Raw genomic sequence first — 21730 nt, 5'->3', positions numbered from 1 at the left:
CAAGAAAAGATCAAGTGGTGGAAAATGGAGAGGGCCTTCTTTTTTGACATGGGAGGATTGAACAGAATCCTCCTTTCGTCAATCTCAACACAATAATGACATCCCTCACAGTCACATGCCCATATTGACCAAACCAAAAGAAAGTCCACCTAAAGTGTTGGGGAAAAAAAAAAGGAAAATCAAAATCCATTATGCTTGCGTGATACCTTTGACTCACCCACAAACAACAAAAACAACCACTAGTTATTTATTCTCTTTGCATAAGGGGAAAGAAAAGTAAAAAGAAAAAGAAAAGAGCAATATGAGGGGAAAAAAGAGAGTAAAAATTTAATAATGAGAGAAATCACTCTCTTTGAATCCTTATATATATGGCCTCCACCTATAAAGGCAACCTCACTTAATGGGCATGGAAATAACGCCATGCCAAATGATTTATTTACCCCCTTAACAACTAATTTGGATTGAGAATTATGATGGGTATAGAGGGATGGGTTATGGAGGGTTATGAAGAATTTCTATACATGGTCTTCCATAAGCCAAACACAGCATAACCCGCAAATCCAAACAACCACAAACCTCCAACTTGGCAATCAATGACAATTAGGCTAGTTTGTACACTATTCATCGTCATCCTCCTCTTAGCAAATCCTCAAATTCTTTCGGCTTTCAAATGTAACTGATCACTTGATCTGTCTGTAATTCAAACTGTTGTCACTGATCGCGTCCAAAATGTAGCATCGTTGATTTTCCCAAGCGTTGGTACTGAATTAGTTTTAGGATAATTCTGTGAGGATTGAAGAGAAACTCACAAGAAATAATCATCAGATAGGATTAGACCCCTAAATTGTCGTTTAGTTGCTTGGAAATATGTACACGTAACAATGAACAAACGTCAATTCCCATTAAACTCGGTAGGCTACAACGAAATTTCAAGTGTGATTTCTTTTTACTTACAGGAATAAACAATAAGCCCCGAACCTGATATGCCACAAATTCAACATATAAATCGAAATCATCCTTCACAAGCAATATTTGGAATTTGCAGCTTACAAGCCATTAATTTACAGAGCTGCAGAAACAGATCCCTACAACAGAGGATGGCCTCACGTGTTCAGTCGCTCTCGTAGTCCTCCTCGTCACCGAACGTGAATACAGAGGCATCAGCAGCCATTGCCTTAAAGTCGCTCTCTGAGCTTGAGAGCTTGTGGTCTAAGGCTGCAGCATCAGTTCTAGGCTGAGCAGAATCTGTGCTCCCAAGAGACATTCGTCCTGTCTTGTGCGTCAAGCTCGACACTTTATCTTTCTTGGTCTCGGTCTCAGGGGCCGAGGTTGCAGGAGGGGCAGTCCTATTTGTGGCGGAAGAAGTTGTTTGGGTTCGCTTGTTCTTTGAGGTGCTGCCTTCCTCGGCCTCACTGTCTGAGAAAACATCATCTTTATCATTGCTTCCCTCGTCTTTGCTTGTCTGAGGAGCAGCCTCTCTCTCTTCGGGTGGAGGCGCTGAAGCAGTTTCTGAGCTCCCACTGGGATTCTGAGGAACAGTTTGGGTGTTCACATGAGATGAAACAGTTTCATCGTAGTCCACGAGCACCACCTCGACCTGAAATCCTGGGGATGGCAGTTTCCTCTACAGAAAACACAGATGACTTAGTAACAGAAGTCTGTTCGGCTCTCTAAACACACACTACTTCGATCCTAAGTAGGACAAATTACAACCCAGCGCGCCTCATAGACTGCAATCTGATGCTAATTTTACTGCATTTCTTTCTCTTTAAAGGGAAAAAGTGGAAAACTGGAATTTTTTTCGTAAATAAAATTCAATCAATCCCAAAACTGCTCTTTGATCTCTTCCCATTTTGAATGTCAAAGCTTGCAGCAGCTATTGGAACATTGACAGAGAATAAGGCAAGACTGTCAAGGCACTTTATATTGACTCTATAGCAAAATTTCCCATCATCTTTAATGGGCATCTAAATTTTTAGCTGATGGAAGATTTTGGAGCTTACCTTGTCAAAACCATCAAGATCGCCAGTGTTCAGAATCTTTCTATTCTCCATAAAAGTTGTGTTTAACCAACTGGAAATTAAGAAAACACCGAATTGATTAAGAATGCTTCACTCTAGAATACCATAGTAATTATGGAAGAATGATCACAAGTAAGAAGGAACCGAACCAGCAGAAATCTCCTTGGCGATCATGGAAGTGCACTTTAAAATCCCCAGCCAACTGAGCCAGACCTGGTTCCCCGGGCAGAGCAAAGACCATAACTCCCTTCTTTGGAGCAGAGAACCAATAATCCTCAGGCTGCAAGAAAAAAGATGCAATGCAAAGATAAACCCGACAAGCACAAGACGGTGTCACCATGAAAACAGTGAATATTATACAACTGACAAAAATCAAAATTGGTAAGACCTACCGAGAGGTCCTTAGTTCGTGGATGCTTTTTCGTGGAAAAGAGAACACCTGCCCAAGGAGAGTATTAATTGACAACCCAAAATTGCAAGCAATTCAATGGATCACAAACAATTAAGCATCGAATCTGATGAAATCACTGTCTACACCATGATAATCACAAAGATCCTGTTAAAACAGAAGGTGTTAAATTTTTTTCCTGCTTGAACAAAATGCATCAAATTCTTTCTTCAAGGAAATAAAATTTAATTGAAAAACACATCTACTGAGGTGCAATCCAACACTAGTTATCTTTGATTTTGGAGTGTTTTCAAGAACTAGAGCATGCGCAGATGCTGCCACATACCATTATGATCAGAGACAGTTATGGAGGGTCTGATCCAGTAAGGACACCTGTGGAGCCGAAATCCCCTAAGCAGGCACCTGCAGACGGACAAAAAGGCATAAGACCGGGGTTGGAAAACAAGAAGCCAAAGTGAATGTCAGAAGCATACCTCCTTCCAGGTGGGTTTTCTCCACTGAAATACGTCAAGACACGTTCAAAGTACTTCACATACCGCTGAAATAATTTAAACAGTACATGAACCATGAATCAATCATACCAAGGGACTGTTGAATGTAACAGAGATTTGGAGTGTAAACTCTGAAAGATAAAACAAACTTACAATCTGACTAGGCAAAACAAGCCCTTTCCCATCAACACATCTTTTCTGGTTGTAGTAGTCCATGGATTCCTCAGCAGTAGGGAAGAACTGCAAAAATTTATTCAATAGATTTATGATGAGGAACCCAAAATGTGGTTGAGTGAACATGAAGAAGATATCCATGCAACCATTTATCAAAATTTGTAGAAGGGTACCTTTAAGTACAGAAGAAGGCTGGAAATCATTAGGCCAGTCCTAGCCATTCCTGCCTTACAGTGAACTACCACTACATTCTCAATATCCTCCTTCAACCAAGCATAAGCGCTTTGACAAAAGGATATGATGAGCTGAATCGGCGGACAATTATGGTCGTCGAATGGGAAACAAGCGACCTGAAGAATATTTGAATAATCAAATCCAACTCCTTTCAAGCTAAAATATATATGGGCAAAACTTCAGCTTTATTCACACAATCAATATCCAAAGTTCATATTATTAAAGATGTTAATGGCCAAAATACTGCATCTTTTAATCAGTAACCATATATCCCGATATCTCATTGATTGAACAAAACAAACAAAACACACCTTTCCTTCAAACAATGATGCATCGTACAACCTCTCAGAACAAAGATTGTAAACTTTGTACTTGCCCTGGAGAAAGAGATTAATAGAATTCAGATAAATGTAAAAGCAGTCTATAAGTCTTAGTATCCACCATCTGTACGTAGGAAAAGTACAATAATCAAGAACTGAAAAGAATGACTGATCATAAATAACTGAGGTGGCAAATGTCCAGATGCATCATCGTTACCTTGTGATTGGTTTCAAAAAACTTAATGACTTCTTCCATATGGTTTCGGTATAACCCCTGTATGCATGTACAGCTATTTCAATATTATTAAATCAATTGATAGTAAGACATTCGCATGTTCTGCACATTTACTATTTAATACCTCAACATATCCAAAAAAGCCAGAGCTCATATCACCAGCTGGGAACCCCATAGCGATTATATTCTCTGTGATGTATGTCATATCCAGATCAAATCCTCCTTCCTGGAAAAGAGCAAGTGTGGTCAATAACCAGCATTCACTTGTCACAGCACCATATACTTTACTGGTTTGACTTCCACAGATGTATAAGGTATGACATACAAGGAGTAACTGCAGATGCATTGCCCATATGAAATGCTTTTACTGCATCGGAATCGACAGATGAATATAATTCCAAAGCTGAAAGTTGGTCTAACACAGAAAATTAGTTAAGAAAAAAGCATCTTTACAACTGCATAGATATTCTGAAAGATGACACAATCCACACTGGTTTAAAGTAACATGCTCGTTATAATAGACTGGAAGTTTCAACAGGTCAAGAGTCTACACTCATGACCGAACGTAGTGGTTGAAAAAGAACTCCAAATTTAAAAGTACAGGAAACAAGTTTCAAGCACTGTCTGAGAACATAGGTGTCTGGTACAGTAAGAAGACAGCAAACAAAATAGACTTAATTCACAGCCCATCCACCATGTTAACAGAAACAGATAGTCAAGCAAGTTAAACAATTAAGAAGAACTTGATTGAAGAGCATGGATCAGAGAATAGATAGAATATGCAACCTGGTATCTTCGTTTATTTTGAGAGACAACGTGCCGAGCCTTGACTTGTACTGCCTTTACTGCATTTTTTGAGGAATCTACCAATCCCTTAGTGATTGTACCAAAGAAACTGGGCAGTGCTTCCGAAGTTTCAGTTGGACTATCATCAGAAGGGGGAGATCTTGGGGACAAGCGCAAGCCTATTCCGCTAGTGAATCGAGCAAAGGTTGATTTTCCACCATTTCCAGTTGGTGAGTCATCCTGTGTGACTGACAGAGACTGCGGAATCTTCAAATTTTTTGCCCACGATGATATGCCAGCAGCAGACAGCTTTGATGCGCCTTCTCGTGGAGAATCATTCTGCGCGCCATCTGTTGCCCTTGTGGACTGTGCATCAATGGGTCTAACAGGGGATGGACCCAATGTATCAACTGACTCCTTATCCATATCGTAGCCCCAGCTTACTTTATCAAGATCAAGGGAGATTCAGAACCATAGAATAAACTACACCAAGGTAGCACACTGAATTACATGCCAATACAGGAACCGAAGAGGAAAAAGAGAATTAGTGACGGGAACAATATAAACAACAGGCTTTCCAGTCCAAATATGTCATCATATGAAAGACACACTCAAAGTGCCTTCAAAAGTACTTAAAAGACCAGAATTTTCCTCCTAAAAAATGGGTTTCAAACTTTCATTCAGTTTCGCCACAATTTATACAGTTTCTCAAAAATTTCTGAAATGAGATTATCCGGGACAAACAAATCAAATGGCTACTTACTGCAGCTTCTCCATAGACTTAAATACACGGAGCCAAGAAAACAACTTTTGTATAATGATTTTAAAAAAGAAAAAAAAAAAGAGCAGCATTAGATGCAATTTCATCCGGTAACACTAAATAAACAGGTACAATCAAGTAAAACCCTATAATGTTCTGACCTCAGAAGCAAATTGAACACAAAATATCCATAAAAAAGGACCAAAAGGAAAATCTTTGATAGCAGAACTTAAGTATAAACTTCGATATACCGCTATATCTAAGCAAGCTCCTGTTGATCGACCAAAAAGATATTGTAGCTCAAAAATTCAATCACTCAGGATAACTCCAATATCATTCCAAAACCTCTCCATACTATAAGCTTGAAGCTAAACCTAGATTTACGGTTTGCAAAGTAATCGTTTTTATTCCATCCCGCCAAGCTCGTTCGATCGAATTACACAAAATTGCAGCGGAATTTCAATGCCCAAATTCATCACACCATTTTGCAGATGGATGAACAAAATACGAACGTCGGTCATCCAACTGAATCGAAACACTAGATCCAACCATAAATTAGGCAATATTAAGGTACCGCAAAAGGAAGTGGCACCGTCGCATAAATGCCACGACCTCAGAACAAGGAAAAGTGAGTTCGGTAAACGAAGATTCCGACCATCTTACAGAATTGCCAAAGCTCCTCCACCGCAACTGTTTCGGCCTGGGCTTTGTAGAGCGAGAGAGAGAGAGAGAGAGAGAGAGAGAGAGAGAGAGAGAGAGCTGAGATTCAGAATCGCGGGTTTCTGAAGGCGTTCCGTGGAGTGGGAGTGGGAGATGGAGGTCAGTTCGGTGCGACAGGTCAACGCAACCAACGGCCTCGATTTGACTTGGAGCCGAGGATGGAGGGCTGTCGATGGAGGAATCTATGGCAAAAGAACCGTGGGCGCAGTACACTGAATTCGAGCTCTTGCATTACCCGAATCCGAATGGCATGGCACTCCCCCCCAAGCAATAAACAGCGTGACGATTTCCGTCTTCGGTCACTGACGGCGTGACGTTTGATTGGCTACTCACTGACGGCGTGACGTTTGATTGGAGAATTTCTTGATTATCAAGAATAATCTACTCTGCTCTTTAAGTTAGCTAGCAAAAGGAGGAGGAAATGAAAAGAAAAAAAAAAAAGAACGTGAGTTATACCATTGTTGGGTTGGTTCGAGATGTACGATCCCAAATTCACTAGCCTCCGAAAAAGACACTAGATTATATACTCGTTGAAGTAACGCGGAACTATACGCTCCAACCACTTAGGAATTCATTGTAGTCCCGCACTCGGGGGCTCGCTAGGCCTCCCTTAAAGAGATCGGCATGCCTTCCCCCATTGAGAGCTCGGGCCACCCTTGGCGAACCTTCCACTGTCGGTGAGCATTCCTTCCACCTCCGGCGAGTATTTCGCCCCCATCTAGCTTTCCGCCCCCTACGAGCCTTCCATCCTCAGCTAGCATTCCTTCCACCCTCGGTGAGCATTCCGCCCCCAACCCTCGGCGAACTTTTCGCCCCCCGCAAGCATTTCACCCCCAACGAGCATTCTTCGTCCCTGGTGAGCATTTTGCCCTCGACGAGCCTTCCACCCTTGGCAAGTATTCCGTTCCCGGCGATCAGCAAACCTTCCGTCCTCTGCGAGCATTCTGCCCACAATGAGCATTTCGCCCCAAGAGAACAGCGAGCATTCCACCCCTGATGAGCTTTTAACCCCCGGCGAGCATTTTGTCCCCCGCGATCGATGGGCCCCCTGCCCCTTACGATCGGCGAGCCTTCCGCCCCCGACAATCAATGAACCTTTTGCCCCCAGCAAGCATTCTACCCACGGCAAGCATTCCACCCCGACGAGCATTCTGCTCCAGCGATGGGCAAAGGGGAGCATTCCACCCTCGGCGAGCATTCTGCCTCCAACGATGGGCTAGCATTCCACCCGGTGATCTGCAAGGATTTCTCCAATAAATATTAACTATGTATAAATGAGTAAAGTTAATAATGTTGAGGGGTATCTCAAGACTCAAGCGACGAGGAGCTGAGATTTGAGCTTTTGATCAATTTGGAACGTCGTCTTGCCATTATATATTATATATAGATATAGATATATAGATTTATTAAAATAAAAAGAACAACCACGCGAAATCATGTGGCACTCTCTCCGCAAGCTCCCCAAAACTTTTAAGTTTGTATAGATAGATAGATATATATATTTTAAATGAATATATAGATAGATAGATCTCTCCGGTAGCTATCCACAACCATTAAGTTTGTATAGATAGACAGATGGATGGATAGATGGGCTCCTAGTTGAAATCTGGTCTAACACCCATCTCGAATCGGGCCAAGCAAACCATCATGTTAACACATTTATGGGAATTACATTCCAGTCTAGTAGAGGGGTTCGAACTCCACTTGGATCTGAGTTAATATCTAATTGATTGATGATTAATTAGTTAGGATCCAATACCTAATAACTAGTGTTCAATCTCGTTCATTGCACGTGTTTGTATTCATATATTTATATTTTATACGAATAATAATTATCACAATTTAAGATATTAATTTACTTATTAGTATTATTGTTATTGAAAATAAAAGTTTTAAAAAATCAATTTTCAAAAATAATTTTCAATAGAGTTGCATGAATGCTTTTGAATAGTTCAATTAGAATTATATAATCAACGTTCTTACCATGTCTAGTAAATTTAGTTAATTTCTTTCACAATGTTAGTTTGTGCTATATATAATTATATATTTTTTTATATTTTTTATATTTTTTATTATTTTTCAAATTTAAGGAATCTTCCTTCTGGATAAAGATTATTATTATTCTATATAATATTATTTTTCAATTTATAAAATTTGTGTTCGCTGGTAAAGATTGTTATTATTCTATAAAATGATACATTATATATTATATATATATGTACATTAACTCTATTTTTTTATAAATATCTTTTTATATATTTCTTATTGTTTTAGAATTTATTAAATGGAAATTATTTCTATGATTCATGATTCTTATTTTTAATACGTTAAATTTTAGTACTTTTCAATATGCTCGTACATATATATTTTTGGATTTTTTATGATAAATTTTATATATACTTTATTAATTTTCGTAGGAATATGAAAATTTTTATTTCAATTTCTATAAGGTAGGCTCAATTTTTATAATGCCACATTAATTTTTAATTGTTTATATACATTTATCACTTATTTAATTAAGTAATTACATCAAAAATTTTCTCTTAATTGTATCTAGTAAGAACTTTAGGCACATTTAATTGCATTTATTAAATATTTTTAATTATTATTCATTATTTTTAATTTTTTTCCATATTATTTTTATTTTCTTTGAATTATTATATAGTGAGTAGGAATTTTAGATATATTAATTGCATTTATTAAAAGTTTTTAATTGTTGCATTTGTTTTAAATTTTCTTTTTTCATATTTTTAAAATTTTCTTTTAAGCATTTATTATGCACCAAATCTCATTTATTATACACTTGAGGAAATTTTAGTTATATATAGATTATAGTAAAAATTATAAGGAGACACTCACACACCTTCTCATCAATCAAAACCATGTCTATACTGATAATTTTATAATATTTATATTTAAGGTATTCCATAGTCTAGTCACATGTACTTTAATTTTACAATCCTCTCTATCTGAGATAGCTCGTCAAGAAAGGAATATTAGTTATCACTTGATACCTTTCTCCTGCAAAATCATCAAAAAAAACAAAACAAGTTTAATTTAACCAATGATTAAATTACAGTTACATAAACCAAATGATCTAATTTGAAAATTTGTTGAAATTAGTGAGAACTCACTTCTTCATAGCAGAAGCCATTGATAAGAAAATTAGATGTAAGCTGAATTTCAAATGTAATCCGAATCTGAGTTTGAAATTTAAATATAATGCGGGTTTGTTTATAATATGAGTCTCTATATATATATAGTTGAGTTTTTAATTGTAAGGTGGACATTTATTATTCGTACATTATTGTTATATTTTTCTAATTCATTATAATTTTTTTCTTTTTTATTTTCCAATTTATTCAAATCAGAAGGTGGTAAATTATTTTTTATTTCTTTGTTATTCCTCCAAAAAAATTTCCATCCATAGTTTTTCTTTCTTCACTTTGTTATTTAATGACTAATTACTTACTATTTACATTTTGTATTTGATTAGAAATTATTTTTCATTTATTTTCAAATTTACTCATTTTCGAAGGTCTTTTATTTCCTTTTATAAGGACTTATTTTAATTACTTATGATTTCCTTTTATTCGACCGGACTTACTATTTATTTTGTTTCTTTATTAATTTTTTAGCTGTATTTTCAATTGTAAGGTGAACATTTATTATTCGTTCATTTATTGTTCGTTCATTTATTGTTCGATTTATCTAACTGATCATAATTTTTGTCCTTTTTATTTTTCAGTTTATGCAAATCGGAAGGTGGCAATTTATTTTTTGTTTCTTTTTTATTCCTCCAAAAGATTTATCTAACTGATCATAGTTCTTTCTTAATTAATAGCACTATGTTATTTAATGATTAATTACTTAGTATTTACTTTTTGTATATGACCAGAAATTATTTTCCTTTTATTTTCATAATTATTGACTTTCAAAGGACTTTTATTTCCTTTTATAAGGACTTATTTTAACTACTTGCTATTTTTTTATTCGACCGGAATTACTATTTTTTCGTTTCTTTATTACTTACTATTTCCTTTTGTTTTTTTAGTTGAGTTTTCAATTATAAGGCGGGCATTTATTCTTCAGGCATTTATTGTTTGTTTTTTCTAATCGATCATAAAACCTTTTTCCTTTTCTAGTTTTCAATTTATTCAAATCGGAAGGCGGCAATTTATTCTTTGTTTCTTTGTTATTTGTTCAAAAAAATTATGTCCATAGTTTGTCTTTCTTAAATGATATCACTTTCTTATTTAATGATTAATTACTTACTATTTACCTTTTCTATTTGACCGAAAATTAATTTTCTTTTATTTTCAAATTTATTAAATTTTGAAGGTGAGCATTTATTTTCTTCGTTTCTTTTGTCTTTTATAAGGTAGTCAATTATTGTTTCCCTTGAAAAGAGTAAAACATTCTTTTATTTTTATAAAATTCCTTTCATATATTTTATGAAATGGGCAGTTAAGAATTGGTTGATTTTCTTTCTTAATTAATAACACTTTAACATTTAATTATTGAATACTTTCTTTTTACTATCTGTAATAGATCGGAAATTATTTTCCTTTGATTTTTCAAATTTGTTCAATTTGGAAGGCAAACATTTATTTTTTTCGTTTCTTTATTTTCTATAAGGTAGTCATCTATGTACCTTTATTTTCAAATTTATTCAATTTGAAAGGACTTTTATTTCGTTTTATAAGGACCTTTATTTTAATTACTTACTATTTCCTTTTATAAGGACCTTTGTTTTAATTATTCACTATTTCCTTTTATTCGATCGAACTTACTATTTTATAAGGCAGTCATTTATTTTCCTTTTACTTTCAAAGTTATTCAAATTGTCATTAGTAAGAGAGGTACATTTCTTATCCACCCATTTTATTGCATTTATTATGCACCCATTTTATACATCCAAGTTAAAATAAGTGGGCAACATTTATTAAACACTCGTGTTAATTGCAATTAATTTCTTTTATAGCATTTATTGTGCACCCATTTTTCTTCTATTTGTTATGCATCCATTTTATACACCCAAGTGAATTTTAATAATATATATATGGTTATTATATATATATATATATATATATATATATATATTTGGTCTATAAATAATGTTCTAATGTGTTTGAAACATTGGACTTTCACCTCATTGTTTCCCTTTTCTCCACCTAACAATAACTCAAATTTCATATTTTAAAGCTAATGCCTCATCTACCAAGTATTATCCTGCGGACTACGCAGGTAATTAAACATGTAAAGCTTCAGAGTTAATGTACCAAAAAAACAACAATGTTTCTTGAAATTTTGTATATATACACGCACACATACTGTTGTTGAAAAGGATCATAAACTATGATCTTTTTCCCTTTTTTCCGCCTAATTCTAAAATGTTATATACAGAAGGAAGAGTCTATCATGTTCCGATCAAACGCATCTCCATCTTTATGGAGCCGCATATATATGTTTAGACCCAATCCGTTGCGCATCAATGAGCTGTTCTTGGTCTGGCAGCATTAAGGGCTCTCCATGACCATTTCGGTGAATTCTCCAGCGTCGTATCTTTTAGCAAAACTCCGCTTCAGCGCCTTCACTCCCAAGGGGTCGTCCTTGCTCTGTTCAATCAAATCATGAATCAATATTACTAAAACTGGAAAGCATATATTTCCATGCATGGGATAGGCATAGGCATGTAAAACGATAAAGATTACATTCCGAACAAATGGAAGAGTAAAGAGAAGTAATATAATGTCGTGTTTGGTGTGAAGGAATGACGAATGAAAGGAATGGGCATGTAAAAGAATCGAGATTCCATTCCAAACTGTTCTCATTCCTTTGTACCGTTTGATAATAGCTACCATGGAAACAGCTTATTACCGTCCTGCAAGTCAGAGAATCGAGGTCGCAGACAGGATACTCTTTAGGGCAGCAACTGTCGTGATCATCACAGCATGTTGCAGACTCAAGCGGGCAGCATCCCCACGCGAAGCAATACCCACTGTACTGGTAAATGCAGCAGCAAGTGCTTTTCTCGGGGCAAGAGTAGTAGTCGTCGCATTTCGTTGGAGGTTGTACGGGTGGGGAGGGGGGAGATGGGCCTGGGTTCGGCGGGTTTGCACCCAGCTTGACCGGATAGGAGGGCTCCATAGCGATGCCACACTTGCCGGTTTCAAATCTGATGTTTCTTTCCAGCCTGATGTATCCACTCTCGCCCCATCTCGGGCCCCATGAGTTCTTCACGATCCAGTAGTCCACTCCGTTCTCGCTTCCATAACCGACCACGACAACACCATGATCCAGTTCCGTTCCGCACATTCCGGTGAAAACACCCTGAATTATTTTTAAAAGGAAAGGAAAAAAGAGAGATTCAAGATAAATGGTGGTAGAAATGTTAAAATCAAAGCCGCTACTTCGGGTGTAATTTGCCACTCTCATTCGTTACTCATGGCAACGACGTGTTAACAATGATGTGGTATCGATTGCATGTAATACTTTGAATTTGCTCTCGTAATCGGTGCAGCATTATTTGCTAATTGCATGACTGATCGAGCACATAGATGTACATAACTGCAGCTATCGATGCAAAAAATGGACCAAACAATGATGAATGAACCACGTGATTACATGCTAATGCAACCCGGTACGATGTGGATTGTAAATTTCATCACAGCGCAAAGAAACCATAATGACAGGGCACAATGAAACCATTATTCCAAAGCCCTGATGAACCAAAGACGTAAACACATACCATGAAACACCGTGGATTCATTGATTGAATCCAATGCAGCGTAATTGCTATGTAAATGTTATCGCGTAATGGACTTCGACAAATGTTAATAGAAAAGAGTCATTTCATTACCGATTGATGCAGTTGGAAGGCCCTGCCCCCAGCTTCAATGGCAACGCTGACCGGTTGATTCGCCACAGCCTTCTTCAAGGACTTCTCATCGTTCTGAGGAACATCCTCATACCCATCTATGGCAACGACCTGTGCCTTTTTCTGCAACATATCATAGACATGAATGAAGGACATCATTATATTCTTTCATTGCACATAAGGGTATCACATTATTATTTCGCTATCGAATTGCTGCAAATTACCCTGTTTGGGTCACATGTCCCGTCAGCTGCACGGTAAGGGTAGTCTTTCTCTGTGTCAATGCCCCCATTCTTTGTAATGAACTCAAACGCATAGTCCATGAGACCCCCATTGCATCCTTGGTTATAGGACCGATCGCAATCAACCAACTCCTGCTCAGAGAGGGTGATTAGATCCCCGGTCACGATCTTGTTAATGCCTTCCACTGCAGCTACGGTTGAGAATGCCCAGCAACTCCCTTGATTCAAAGGAAAAAAACAGTTAACCTCAACCCTAATTTAGAATTCCAGCTCTTCTCATCGTCCTCATATTGCTTGACGAGAAAGGAACAAACTCGGAAAGAGAAAAAGGGAAGCGCGCAAATTCCATAAGAACAATATATATAAGAGAAAGTCGATGTTACCGCATTGTCCCTGATCCTTGACCTCAGCAACAGCTCCCTTCTCCCTCCAATCCACCTGATCAGGCAACTCCTCACCTTCCTTGAAGGCATACCTGCCATTGTTCTTCCCTTTCAATGCCCTCCCTTTCCTCTCCACCTTCCCTCCAAATCCCAAGTACCTTCTCCTGTACTCCTCATTAGTGAGATCCGCGAAACGGTTCATGCCCAGCCGGTAAGTCTGGCCTGTCTGCGCATTGTGCTCGTCCACGAACCGCAGGTTGTCCTTGAAGACCTCGAACCGCTTTTCCTTCTCACCCAGCCCATTGTAGGCCTTCCCGTTCTGGATGAGCCACGTCTCGTACATCACCCTCAACTCCACGTCGGTCCTGTTGTTGGGGACCACCGTGTCCATCCCATGTTGCTTATCGTAGTCAATGATGGACATGTCAGAGGCCAATGCGAGGGACACAAAGAACATGAGGAGGAGGAGGGGGGCCATGGAGAGAGATGTGGTCCTTCCATTGGAAGCCATGGAAATCTATGTTTTTGTAGAGATACTAAATTTTTACTTAGGAAGAAGGGGGGATCGATTGGTGTTTATATATGCGTTTGGAATATTATGGCGAGAATTTTGGAGGAGAATTGTGTTGGAATTTGGGAATCTTGAGGATGTCTTATTAAAGGAATTGCAGAGACTGTTGATATCTGTTGAGCCAGTTTTGTGGGGACGAAAACTGAGTGGTGCCACATCGTTTTTGGAAGACAGAAAATTGTTATTCCCCCATTTTCGGAAGAACTCACTCGGCTTTGCTTTCTTTCCTGGACGCTATTATCGACTCGATTAGATTCTGTGTTGAATGTGGCTTGAATTTTATGGACAGATCCTGATATACGACCGGTTATGACCCAAAACATTATAAATCTGCTGTGTTCTCTGATAAATCCCTTGAGTTATTGGTTATTTCGGTTTGAACTCTGGTTTCATTGCCTATATTGACTCCCTAATTTTATTTGACAATCAGATCCTCGTGCTTAACTTCATTTTTGGTTTATGGCATTCCCCCTGTTAGATTTTGCCATCCGACTTTATTTCCCAAGTTTTCAGCTCCTCATTGCGACAAAGGAAGCACAATATCTGCATTATCTCCTCTGTGCTCCTACCAAATGTAAAAGCATCTTCACTTTCACCAATTTGACTTATGCAAATCATGGTTCAAAGGCGTATCTTGGCCTAGATTTTAGCCAAAAGGTGATGATTCGGGTCCTAATGGTCGTGGAGCCTCTTTAAAAATTCTCGCTGGAACCAACGGAATAAATTTCCCATATCACGTATTTGTGTATTCTTTTACTTATGCTGAGTCACTCCCCTGACCAATGAGTTCTGTGTTCTTGTGTGCTCGGGTTAATCTTAACATCCTAATAGCAGATTCCGGCTACATTTATCAAAAAGGCAGCTTCCTGCTATAAAAACAGACTGTAAAAGAGCTTCTGCTTATTCTTTGCTACACTCAATCTTTGGTATCCCAACAACAGAACACCATTATCAAAACAGCAAAGCAAAAATGTTACATAGTGCTTTTTGCGTTGTCAAATTACGATTTTACATTATTAGGTGAATCTACAGGTCATGGAATACTTCGATATTTCACGTTTACTATGGCTTAGTATTTTTCTGTAGATCAAACATTCAGATCGGTGCAATAATTTCTTCCCTTTTAAGGTAGTTTTGACCTCAACTCTGCTAGCAATGCTTCTGCATCACAGTAAGAAGATCCTCCTCTCTCGACTGCCCTCCTTGCTGCTTCACCAAGTGCCTTCGCCCGTCTCCTGATTTCTACAGCTTCTTCGCCGACCATGAACCGAAGTACAGCTCCCTCGATCTCTTTTCTCCCAACCAAAAACTTCCTCTCACTGCTCCATCTCTCGCACTCCTGAGCACCCAATCCCACTCCAACCCTCAGCACATCAGTTACCAACTTCTCATTGTAGAACTGCTCTGCGTATAGGGGCCAAGTCAGCATGGGAACCCCTGCTGTGATCGCCTCCAAGGTCGAGTTCCACCCACAGTGAGTCACGAACCCTCCAACCGCCTCATGCTCGAGAATCAGAACCTGCGGGGCCCATCCACGGACAATCAGTCCCTTCCCCTTCTCCTTAACGCTTTTCTCAATCCCTTTAGGCAAGACATCATCACCATCAGTATTTCCTTTATTTCTGATGGCAAGAATGAACTGCTGCCCTGAAGCTTCAAGACCCATCACGATCTCGAGCAGCTGCTGACCTGAAAACTCGAACATGCTCCCGAAAGAAAGGAAGATTACTGAATCTGGTTTCTTTGACTCGAGCCACTCTAAGCACTCCTGTCCTTCAACAGATGATTTATTTCCGTTCCCTCTTTGTTCTTTGTCTTGGATGCTTCGGTTACAGAGCGAAACGGGCCCCACATGCCATACTCGCCGTCCAAGTACCTTCATGTAGTGTTCTGAGTAGGCCGGCTCAAGCTCGCGGAAGCTGTTCACAACAACCCCGAAGCTTGCACCATCTGCTTCTACTGACTCATCAATCATCCTGGTAAGATCGTTATCAATCCTCTCTCGAACATAGCTTGGGAGCTGCATCCTTGTCATTTTAATTTCATCTGGAAGACCTGGAAGAATAAATAGCTCGTGATCGGACCCAACTTCCCTGTGGGGCTCATGCAGCCTGACACTAAAGAATGCACACATCGCAAACAAGCTTGTCCCATGGAAGATCAGCCTTGGAATCCCGAACCTAGAGGCGACCTCTGTGGCCCAAGGGAACATGGTGTCCGCCACGAGGCAACTGGGGCGGAACTCCTGCAGGATTTCTGCCAATGGTTCGCGGAGCATCCTGATGGCTTTGTAGTAATTAAGGCCCATCTCCATCGAGGTGACCGAGTTTAGGCTCTCACATCCTTCCGGCAGCCCAGCTTCCCGGCCAGGAAACCTCAGGGTGCGTATGCTGATATCTAGACCAAGCTTCTGGTCCCGCTCAATTGTCTCCGAGAACAGAGCTGCATTCAATGCAGTGGTGACTATGGTTGCTTTCACACCGACGTGCTTGGAGAAAGTTCGAGCCAGGTCCATGGTCGGGATCAAATGGCCGTGGGACATGTGAGGAAAGAACACGATGTGGAGCCGATCCGATCTCGAATCCATTTCTCCTTTCCAATAAGATGAGGAATGACAAAGGAAGCTGTGAGAGATATTGAATTCAAGAAGGGGAGCTAAATTGGGGTTCCATATGTTTCACCTTATGTAGGAAAGTCATTAGGATTTTTTAGATTATCTTTTACCAATAGATAAACCTTTCCATCTGTTTCTTATGTCACCCTCTTTTTTAGTTTAATCTGTTTAATTTCTTGCTTTCCGTGGCCTTCAAGAACGAGGAATGCTTATCGAAGCTTCGTTCACAGGTCTAACATTTTGACCGGGGGTTTTTTTATTAATTACATTGGCCCTTTGTCCTTCACAGTTTGGATCTCTTTTTTATGAGATTCAACGGTGTTGTTTGCATCGGTGGATCTCGTCCAACGGTTTAAAAAAAAACAGTCGATGTAATCTTATAGTATACGTAGGAGGACTTTGTGACACTTTCTTCTACTTTTGACCACTTCAAAGATAGTTTATATTACAAATACTAGTGTTCTATCCGATTCATTGCATTAATTGATTTTCATATATTTATTAAGGTTGGCATAAGATAAGACATAATAAACAAAGTAAATTTTCTAAAATTACAACTTTGTTTAGCAAATTTTTACCATTTAAATACAAACATTTATTTCATTCTCAAATTGATACACGCATTCATGGTAAGTATGAATTCTTATCCTATGCCCTTAGGGAATAGGTTAGAAAATCCAATGTATTATTATTTCTTATAGGGTTAATGTCACCGTAAAGCGCAGCATTTGAAATTTTTTTACCACATCACATATTGTCATAATTTTACCAAATAGCACGATATTTTATAATTTTTTCACGGCATAGCACGAAATGCAACAATTTCACTGTATGTCACAAAATTTCAAAAAAATTTCATGGCATAACACGATATTAGTTTTCTGTCAATGATTTAACGGAGATCAGACGTGACCGACGTTGTTGGCCACCCCTGTTCATCCCAGCCATACATCTGATCTCCGTTAAGTCATGTATGGCTGGGATGAACAAGGGTGAGTTAAAAACGTCGGCTACGTCTGATCTTCGTTTAGTCATTGACGGAAAACTAACGTCGTGCTATACCATGAATTTTTTAAAAAATTTCGTGCCATACAGTGAAATTATTGGGTTTCGTACTATGCCGTGAAAAATTTCAAAGCATCGTGCGATTTGATGAAATTATTATGTTATGTACTATGTGGTGAACATTTTAAAAATATCGTATTGTACGGTGAAATTAACCATTTTTTTAATAATTATTTTTTATTTTAAATACTAAGTTTCTTTCTTTTTTTTTTATTACAGAGAAGATCCAAAACCTAATACAATGAAAGAGAAATTCTAAATAACTAATAAAGAGATATGGATAGTCTCACTAGGTATCGAACCTGCAACCTCTATGTTAACAGGTGAGGACGCGCCCCACTACACTAGACTTTTTAATAAGTTTCTTATTAAGAGTAATCACATATATCAACAATTAATGTAAAATTGTTGATATAATGTAAAATTTCAAACAGTAGTCTTCAATCAACTTAGGGTAATTCTTTTCGTAAATGTCTAGAATTAACCTAAATGATCAATTACCAATTTTGGATTATTTTATCATATACCTAATTTTATTTTTAATGCATATTCATCATTTATATTTTGGTCAAACATCATATGGAAAATTTCTTTCACGCCCTTCTTTTCTAAGACAGTTTATGACGTCCTTTCTTATACATGTTTCTTATATATATATATATATATATATAATGATCATAAGTTCATAGTTGACTTATTTGACCATAAATTTAAAAATAGCGTTTTGTGTAATGTATTTGAAAATTACATAATGAACAGTTATACTCTTTAAAGTGTTTCAAGCAGTTGCATTGTATGTAATGATATAATATTTCTTATAATAATTACTTAGACTTTTAGAAAATAGATTATTTTTCCTTTAAGAACAGTAAAAACTTTAAATAATCAATTTCAAAATTTGAAAAACTATATTTCATTAAATTAGACTAATATCGAATAGTTCAATAATTTTTTTAAACTAATGGCTCATTTACTATGCATTGTGATCTATTCAATGGTTTATAAATTATACGAATTGATGATATATATTTTTCTTAAAAGTTTCTTATACATACTTGATTTTTTATTTTTTTAAAATTTATACCATAAGTTTATAAAAATTTGCAGCTTGTAATAATTGATATTTTACTTTATGTATAATCAAGTATTTTTTCCCAAAAGAAAATCATACCAACATTTAGTTGCATATCTATAATAGATATAAAGTAGAATTGTACATTTATTATGTATTAAATGTTTTAATCTAATATATTTATCATCAATTTTTATAGAATTATAGATGATCATTATAAATTTATATTTTCTAATAAAGTCATAGTACATGAAATTGTGAAAAAACTTTCAATCTTCACTGATATTTAACATTGACTTTTTTTTTATATGGATTCGTTTGTTTGCTTGATATGTGTATACATATTGATGTTTTACGTATATACATAAATGTATGTATGTTCACATATTTTTTTAGTTTTATGATATTCAACCATTATTTATAGCTTTTAATATATTAGTAAAGATACGAAATATGAATTATTTCAAATAAAAATGTTTTGAGCCTAATTTTTATAAATTTGTTTAAAATATATCAAAATTCGTACATTGCATTAGATAATTAAATTAAATACGCAAAGACATATGTCTACGTATTTTAAACTTTGCAGAAGTACCATAAAGTATATCTTTTTCATTTAATACCGTGGACAAAGTTGTAACATAAATTTCACCGAAGTCATTCGCGATGGGAAAAGACTCACCGGCAATTAATACGAGTGGCTTCGTATTCAAGGGCGGCTCACTGGACGGAAATGGGCTCACATATCTCGATATAGAGCATATTCTACAGTGATATTTTCTGAGACATACTTTGGCATCAATATTGTACTAGTCGAAGGCTGGGATGCCTAGGACTATAAGAATCAAACGTACGATAATAGGCTTCAAGTCCCCTTATTGACCTATTTTTAACGTATACTTTTTTTTGTTTATGTCTTGTGACAGGAACTCGTTCACCTATGTGGAGTCGAACTGATGAGGATCAGGATCTAATGCCCCAGTCTGAGTAAGCTGGATGAAGACAATAAATCCCGAGGAACAGGAGAATTACCCGAATCACACTAAACCCATAGACCAAGACGGATGGATTAAAAGACAACCACCTCATAATTGATTTTAGAGTTTCTTGTGTAACTAAAATAAATTCAGACCTCGTACATGTAGTAAAAGAGAATTGATACATGTATTACGCATTAAATATTTCAATGCAACTAATTAGTCGATTAATTTTATTTTCAAGAAAATACTTCAAACAAAATATCGTATAACTTTTCTACCATGATAATAACTACAAAATAATTTAAATTTCGTAAATAAACTTTTTGCTCTTATATTATAATTGAAACAATTAAGTATCTGTATATATGTATATATAACATCAACAATATACTAATGAAGAAGTATCGTGTACTGTTTTTTAATATTTTTTAGATTTTTATGATTTAAAAAATGAAAAATATATTTTCATATTTTTACACAAAATGAAAATGATTAATATGGGATTTATGAAGAGATATAGTTTACTTATAAGAACTTATTTGATGCAAATTGAAAATAAGAATATTCATAAAAGGAAATCACTTGGTAAAAGAATTAATTATATTTTTCTCACAGTTATATATTTCATTTATTATTTGAGTTCCCAAAATAGAATTACGTCTTAACATAAAATCTTTCAAATAGAATGCATCAATTTTGATAATATTTATTTACACGCAAAATTGAGCAAAATAAACACCATCAAACACCAATGTATCGGACGGGAAAATGTTTGTCTACATAAGTAAAGGAGAATTGGTGCATTTAATGAGATGAATTAATAAAGACGATGAAATTGTAAATTAATTTAAATATATGGATGAACATATTTAATATATAACTAATTATACAGTTTTAAAAATATATATAATAAAGAATGCAGATATTATAATTAGAATGGAAATAGAATAAAATATTATAGTTAGTATTGGTAATCCAAAGAGTAATGATTAATAATTTTCAAACTTTATAACTTATATGAACTTTTATTTTTTATCCAAATACAACACTTTACTAAATAAAAATTCAAAAGTTTGGGAACCAACTTACTTTTGAAAATAAGTTAATGGAATAATGAAAAACAAAAATATGAAAGACCAAAATGATTAATTTAAGATATTTCTTTAAAAATATTGTTAGATTTAGTACTCAAAAACAAAATCCATGTATAGCACGGACCATTCAGCTAGTTTATCCCTTCAAACCGTGTCCCTCCTCGGCTCACCCGAGCCACCTGAGAGCTCCCAAGCTTATTGTGGCCTCTCCTCGATGTCGAACCACCCCATTCACATCCCTTCAACCCCCCTTTCAGACTGCTAGACTTAGGAATATGATACCACATCATATTTGTTTGGGAAAAAGACAAAAACCCATGGGGGTCGAGACAAATTGTACAATATTCTTTTGTTTGGGACAATTAGCCTCCATGCGGTTTACTCCGTTAGACATAGGGGTTACGGCATTATTATTTTTTTTTTCCATTTTCAATCCTCAATTTTTAGTCTTTTAATCATTTTGGTTCTAAATCTTTTTCTTTTGTCATTCATATGCTCAACTTTTTTATTTTGTTTCATTTTAATCCTATAAAGAAAATCGAAAGGGAAGGAGGGGTCGAGGCCGCCAATCGGTGACCTCGACCCCTCCACCAAGGTTGCTAGTACCCACAGAGGACACCGGCGACCTCGATGGAGGGGTCGGGGTCGCCGATTGGCAGTCCCAACCCCAAATCGACCG

The 21730-nt window shown here is 36.6% G+C and overlaps 3 protein-coding genes across 8 annotated transcripts; all 3 read right to left on the bottom strand.

Moving 5' to 3' along the window:
* Positions 1–876: 876 nt before the first annotated feature.
* Positions 877–6237, bottom strand: LOC116204842 (phosphatidylinositol 3,4,5-trisphosphate 3-phosphatase and protein-tyrosine-phosphatase PTEN2A). 6 transcript variants are annotated; one of them, XM_031537168.1, is made up of 13 exons: positions 6086–6237; positions 4671–5153; positions 4009–4110; positions 3867–3923; positions 3641–3706; positions 3269–3445; positions 3075–3161; positions 2904–2968; positions 2756–2832; positions 2414–2460; positions 2171–2301; positions 2004–2073; positions 877–1624 (listed from the first exon to the last, which is right to left on the bottom strand). In XM_031537168.1, the coding sequence occupies exons 2-13, from the start codon at positions 5094–5096 to the stop codon at positions 1112–1114; spliced, it is 1818 nt and encodes a 605-aa protein (XP_031393028.1). In that variant the 5' UTR covers positions 5097–5153; positions 6086–6237; the 3' UTR covers positions 877–1111. The 6 variants fall into 6 exon arrangements, with proteins under 6 accessions (XP_031393028.1, XP_031393029.1, XP_031393032.1 ...); XM_031537169.1 differs by having other exon boundaries at positions 1112–1624; positions 6094–6237; XM_031537172.1 differs by having other exon boundaries at positions 1112–1624; positions 4671–5113; positions 6086–6234.
* Positions 6238–11429: 5192 nt separating this feature from the next.
* LOC116203177 (cysteine proteinase RD21A-like) lies at positions 11430–14348 on the bottom strand. Its single transcript, XM_031534841.1, has 5 exons — positions 13656–14348; positions 13255–13490; positions 13013–13153; positions 12031–12483; positions 11430–11768 (listed from the first exon to the last, which is right to left on the bottom strand). Exons 1-5 carry the CDS (start codon positions 14164–14166, stop codon positions 11670–11672), a joined length of 1440 nt encoding a protein of 479 aa, XP_031390701.1. The 5' UTR covers positions 14167–14348; the 3' UTR covers positions 11430–11669.
* Positions 14349–15096: 748 nt separating this feature from the next.
* On the bottom strand, positions 15097–16923 carry LOC116202647 (scopoletin glucosyltransferase-like). Its single transcript, XM_031534242.1, has one exon. The coding sequence runs from the start codon at positions 16811–16813 to the stop codon at positions 15350–15352; it is 1464 nt and encodes a 487-aa protein (XP_031390102.1). The 5' UTR covers positions 16814–16923; the 3' UTR covers positions 15097–15349.
* Between the last annotated feature and the right edge of the window lie 4807 nt (positions 16924–21730).

Source organism: Punica granatum, chromosome 4, assembly GCF_007655135.1.
Source record: "Punica granatum isolate Tunisia-2019 chromosome 4, ASM765513v2, whole genome shotgun sequence".
NCBI lineage: Eukaryota > Viridiplantae > Streptophyta > Magnoliopsida > Myrtales > Lythraceae > Punica > Punica granatum.
This window is presented reverse-complemented; position numbering and strand designations above follow the sequence as displayed.